Raw genomic sequence first — 5,000 nt, forward strand, 5'->3', positions numbered from 1 at the left:
CTTCTTACTCTCAGATTCTCCATTAAACCCAGGTACTTCACCTGGTGTCTGACCAACACCTCCTCAAACCTTCCTACACACACAAACAACACACAAGATTTACTTCTGCCTAACATTGTTGACCACTCATACCTGATATTTTATGTGGTCTTTAGAAAAAACAGACACAGACAGACAGACAGACAGACAGACAGACACACACACACACACCTGGTTGTTTGGCATCGTTGGGTTTGATGCAGCGGACATATGATGGTTCCTTAGACATCAGAATCTCCATTAGCTTGGCCAAGCTCTGCTTAAACTGGGTAGCAGCCTGAAAAGACAAGAGAGAGTGCTTTAGATAGAGAGTGCTAACTGTGTGTGTGTGTGTATGTGTGTGTGTCTGTGTGTGGGTTTGTGTGTGTGTGCATGTGGGATTTTGGGTTTGTGGGTGTATGTGTGTGTGTATGGGTGGGTTTGTGGGTGTATGTGTGTGTGTGTATGTGTGGGTTTGTGGGTGTATGTGTGTGTGCGTGTGTTTGTGTGTGTACTGTATGTGTGTGTGTATGGGTGGGTTTGTGGGTGTATGTGTGTGTGTGTGTCTCACTGTCTCTGGCCTCCTCTGGTCTGTCAGTTCATCTGGATGGAAACACTGCTTTATTATCGAATTCCCCGAATGGCACATCACCTGTTCAGCACCGGTGGGAAAGCAACACACACACACACACACACACACACACACACACACACACACACACACACACAAATGCATGAAATCTTATTCAGCATTTATTATTATTTAACAGACTGAACTGTGAGGATGTATTGTATTGTACACTGATGTATCATTACCTCTTTAAGGTTCCTGTAAAGAAGGTCATTATTTTTGTCTAGGAACCCTGAAGGAAAAAAGCAGAGACAAATGATTAACACAATAGAAAGATGGATGGATGGATGGATGGATGGATGGATGGGTCTAAACTGGTGGATGAATGCATTAATGGGCAGGTGGATAAATGAATGGATAGGCAGATTAATGACACACTGGATGGATGGATAAATGGATGGATGACTGGTTGGATGATTCACTTTACCGTTCACATTGTAGTTGACCTCCCCGGCATAGTGTAGCAGGCGAAACTCCTCCCTCCCTACAGCCTTGCGAATCTTCCCATTGGCCAGTTTATGACTGAAAGATATCCCATCTGACAAATCAGAGATGGCATTTGCAGGATTGTTCAAACAAATACTGAAGTCGGTACAAATACTTACGTCACGAAATGGGCGTGGCCTCCTAATCTGTCCTCGAGCTTCTCCAAAAAGGTGATGTCACTGGCATCTCCTGGCCTTAAACACTCCTCGTCCTGATTCACAACGTCCACATTTCACTCAGTATCGCTCAGACTGACGGACATCGATATATAACAAAAACAAGCAGACGAACCGACTCACCAGAATAGCGATGATGCCTTTGAATTTCTCCTCCACCAAGTCACAGATGATTTTGTTGTTGAAGTATTCCACCGACTCCCACTGTCCAGATAAAACGACATCTAATGTAAAAACCTTGCACTGTTTTTGATGTATGCAAAGTTAGTAATAATAACATTCAGTAATAGGAGCATGAATAAGTTAGTGATAGTAGCACATCCACACTGACACACACCCCGATGCCTTCAGCCTCGTACTCCTCTTGCTCGCTCTTCAGCGTGAGTTCGATGAAAAGCTGCTGCAGCTTCTCGTTGCAGTAATTGATACAGAACTGTTCAAAACTACAGAGAGAATATAATTATTTATATGTTGGATTTTTACATCATATATATATATATATATAATTTTTCTTTCAGGATGTTTGTGTATATTGTGTTTTTGCCCACAGTTTCTTTTATGACTCAGGTATCAGTCTGGTATGATTCTTCACTCAAATATCATCCATCGACTTTAAAATTTAGACCATCGTAGTTAATACTTTAACCCAGAAAAAAAAAATAGTTAACGAGAGAATATATAAAGTAAAGGTGAAGGACGGAGACGAGGTCAGACCTGTTGTTTTGAAAGACCTCAAAGCCGTAGATGTCCAACAGACCGATGACGGAGGAGCATTTGCTGGTGTAGTACACTTCATCCTGTAAACAGCACCACGTTAAACAATGTACACAGTCATGTTTTTAACACCAGGGGGCGGCACTGATGAAAATACGATCCAGTCATCAAGCTTTTTACTAAAGTTCTTCTGCAGTTCTTCTACTGGCAGCTTGCTTTAATGTGTTTTGGCAAATTAATATATCGTCGCTGTCGGGCGGAAACCTCGTATGTCCAAATTTGGTCAATTTCATATTTTTTCGTATATCGATGCTATTGGTCAGTCCCCACGTGGGTCTGTTATTTTTACAAGTTATTAACCAATCTAAAGTCGTGAAAATAGCTTGAGCGCAAATCTCATAACTCCATTGGACACTTCAACTGTCCACCTCTTCCTCACTTCGTGGGAGAGCTTCACGGCATATTTCTCCTCAAGAAGAGTCGCAACGAATCAACACGTCTTCTGAGGTAAATGTCTTCAAAACACTGGGCTCAAAGAAAAAAAAATCTTGACCCCCGCTAGTTCTGGTGCTCGTCTGAGGACAGGAATTTAGCGCAAGACAATCCACTGCAACGTGGACTAAACCCTGTGTACTGCAGATAAGGTACGGCGTTTTTTTAATTTCCAGAAAAGTAACGGTTTTGGAGATACGAGGATTCCGCCTGACAGCGATGATATGTTTTATTCACGTATACCCTTGTTAAATTTGGTTAGATAATGAATAAAAAGCAAGAAGTCCACATTTTGCAGGAAACCTCACCTGGAAGGCCAGTGATTGGTTGATCTTCTGGACAAGCCAAGTAAAGGTACGACCATATATGGCTTTGGCCAGGGCGTCTCGAGCTGACAGAGCCTGCTCGAGGGTCAGCGGGCCGATCATCTGTAAGACACAAGTGAAAGGACATATTATGAGCTCATCTACTGTATGTGCTGTGTTGAGAAAGGTTCATGTCAGACATAATAAATGTTCTCAGTTCACCTCCTCTCCTTTGGCGACGATCTTCTTATGAGTAAGAGCTTCACTCAGAGCTGATCCTTCAACGCCCAGCAGCTGACAAAACAACATAATATTAGTCTTTTCACATCATGTCCGTAACAAATCTTTGTCTTTCCATTTTCCGTATTTAGTAAATGCAAACGTTATCACCTTAGCGCCTGTATGTACAGTACAATGACGTCTATGTATCAAATGCGAAGGACGCTGCTTAAAGGCGAGGATATTCTCTGTGGAGATGTTTGACTTATCTTACAATCTTATATCTGGGGCAGGCCTTAACTTAACTGAAGCTGGTAATTAGTCAATTCTATTCAAGTCAAGAATTGTCCAAGGTGCTACAGAACAAAGACAGAGCTACATAGAACAACACAGAGCTACAGTAAGTACCATTATACACTTTCTGTACTACTGATCCTATATAAGGAGCCTTTACAGGGTCCCAACACATCACACACACATTCACACACTGCCATTTACATGTTAATGTTAATCAGTCTATATTGCATTTCATGGGACTGTAGAAGGACACCAGCGTATCTCTAAATGACTCACCTAGGTATTAGGTATACAACTGACTCAAGCGAGTCGAGTCATTTGAACTAAGAGAGAAATCCTGGAACTCGGACGTATCAAGTCATTCGGGCTGAGAGAATGATCAGACTTTCCTGAGTCAGGTTTGTACACGGAGGTGAGGGATTTGAGCTGAGATCATTATTGTGCTCACCTCTGTGAGGTATGTGAGCTGAGTGTCTGAGGTGAAGTGTGTCTTCCCGTCCTCATCCTCTCCGAATAGGGTGTTTCCCAAATGCAGAACGCTCGCAACGACCTTCAGTAACTCCTGCGGTCAGAGACAAAAACAACAGGAAGTTTGAGGTGCGTGCACATGTGTGTGTTACTGTGTGTGTGTGTGTGTGCTCGCAGTTTGTGTGCAGCTGTCTTACTTCCACCTCCTGCTCATGGAAGCCAATGACGGTAAGACCTTTGCTTACGGCTTTCCAGCTGTTCTTATCGTTGATGGAACTCACCCTTGGACAATTGCCCTGATGGCCAAACACAGAGAGAGAAAGAGAGAGAGAGAGAGAGAGAGAGAGAGAGAGAGAGAGATTATAATATGCACAGCTCTTGAGGAAAGACACACCCAAACCACACACAAGCACACACCTTAACCAGGTAGCGGTAGTGATGTGGGTTGGTTGCGTCCAGCCCGAGCCTCATCAGTAGTGAGCTGTCCCCAGACTCCAGCAGCTGGTAGAAGATGTGAAAGTTTCTCTCTCCGTGGTTTTGATGCACCACCCGAGACTTCTCCAGAAGGTAGTTTAGGATGTGGCCACCAATCGGAGCGCCCTGGGGGTGGAGGTGGGGGTAAAAAGGTGAATAAGGGTTTGTAGTACTGTACATTATGACTGCTGTCTCAACAGTCCAGGAAACCCTATCAGTGTCACTAAAGATCTAATTAATTGGTCTTTTAATCTGTGTAGAAAATACAGTACATAATCTACAGCAATAATCATACAGCAAACGTAATGTGCAGAGAGACTAAACTATTATACTTGTCATACTAAAAATGGAGAAAACAACATCAGCAAATGAGCAAATAAACACAAAAACTGCTGTGTAAGTGTACAAGAGAATCTCGATGTTCAGAATCTGAAGCTAACCTTGTAGTCAAACTGCAGGTCCATGTACTTGCCGAAGCGGCTGGAGTTGTCGTTACGCAGAGTTTTAGCGTTCCCAAAAGCCTGCAGGTGCAGAGAGAACAGCAGTGAGGAGGAGTCGGTTTACATGTAATTATGTCCGAGTGTATGGAGTGTGTGTGTGTGTGTGTACCTCCAGCACAGGGATGGACAGCAGCAGCCTCTCTCGGATAGAGTGTGTGTTGTTGCGTGTAGGGCAGGTGATGGTGTAATACTGCAGGATTTTTTTAGATGCTTCCGTTTT

The 5,000-nt window shown here is 43.3% G+C and overlaps 1 protein-coding gene across 2 annotated transcripts in view; it reads right to left on the reverse strand.

Moving 5' to 3' along the window:
* The window catches only part of myo1ca (myosin Ic, paralog a), a 25,258-nt gene that overhangs the window by 7,033 nt on the left and 13,225 nt on the right, over window positions 1–5,000 (reverse strand). For both annotated transcript variants that reach the window (XM_060863383.1, XM_060863382.1), the window contains exons 4-19: window positions 4,890–5,000; window positions 4,721–4,801; window positions 4,224–4,406; window positions 4,004–4,102; window positions 3,787–3,900; window positions 3,045–3,116; window positions 2,826–2,945; window positions 2,026–2,108; window positions 1,649–1,754; window positions 1,435–1,515; window positions 1,255–1,346; window positions 1,077–1,171; window positions 835–881; window positions 590–670; window positions 211–316; window positions 1–73 (exon numbers count right to left, since the gene is read on the reverse strand). The exon at window positions 1–73 is cut by the window's left edge and continues 45 nt beyond it; the exon at window positions 4,890–5,000 is cut by the window's right edge and continues 88 nt beyond it. In XM_060863383.1, the coding sequence (XP_060719366.1) occupies window positions 1–73; window positions 211–316; window positions 590–670; window positions 835–881; window positions 1,077–1,171; window positions 1,255–1,346; window positions 1,435–1,515; window positions 1,649–1,754; window positions 2,026–2,108; window positions 2,826–2,945; window positions 3,045–3,116; window positions 3,787–3,900; window positions 4,004–4,102; window positions 4,224–4,406; window positions 4,721–4,801; window positions 4,890–5,000 (1,544 nt within the window). The remainder of the gene's footprint in view (window positions 74–210; window positions 317–589; window positions 671–834; window positions 882–1,076; window positions 1,172–1,254; window positions 1,347–1,434; window positions 1,516–1,648; window positions 1,755–2,025; window positions 2,109–2,825; window positions 2,946–3,044; window positions 3,117–3,786; window positions 3,901–4,003; window positions 4,103–4,223; window positions 4,407–4,720; window positions 4,802–4,889) is intronic.

This window comes from Tachysurus vachellii, chromosome 26 (genome assembly GCF_030014155.1).
Source record: "Tachysurus vachellii isolate PV-2020 chromosome 26, HZAU_Pvac_v1, whole genome shotgun sequence".
In the NCBI taxonomy this organism is placed as follows: domain Eukaryota; kingdom Metazoa; phylum Chordata; class Actinopteri; order Siluriformes; family Bagridae; genus Tachysurus; species Tachysurus vachellii.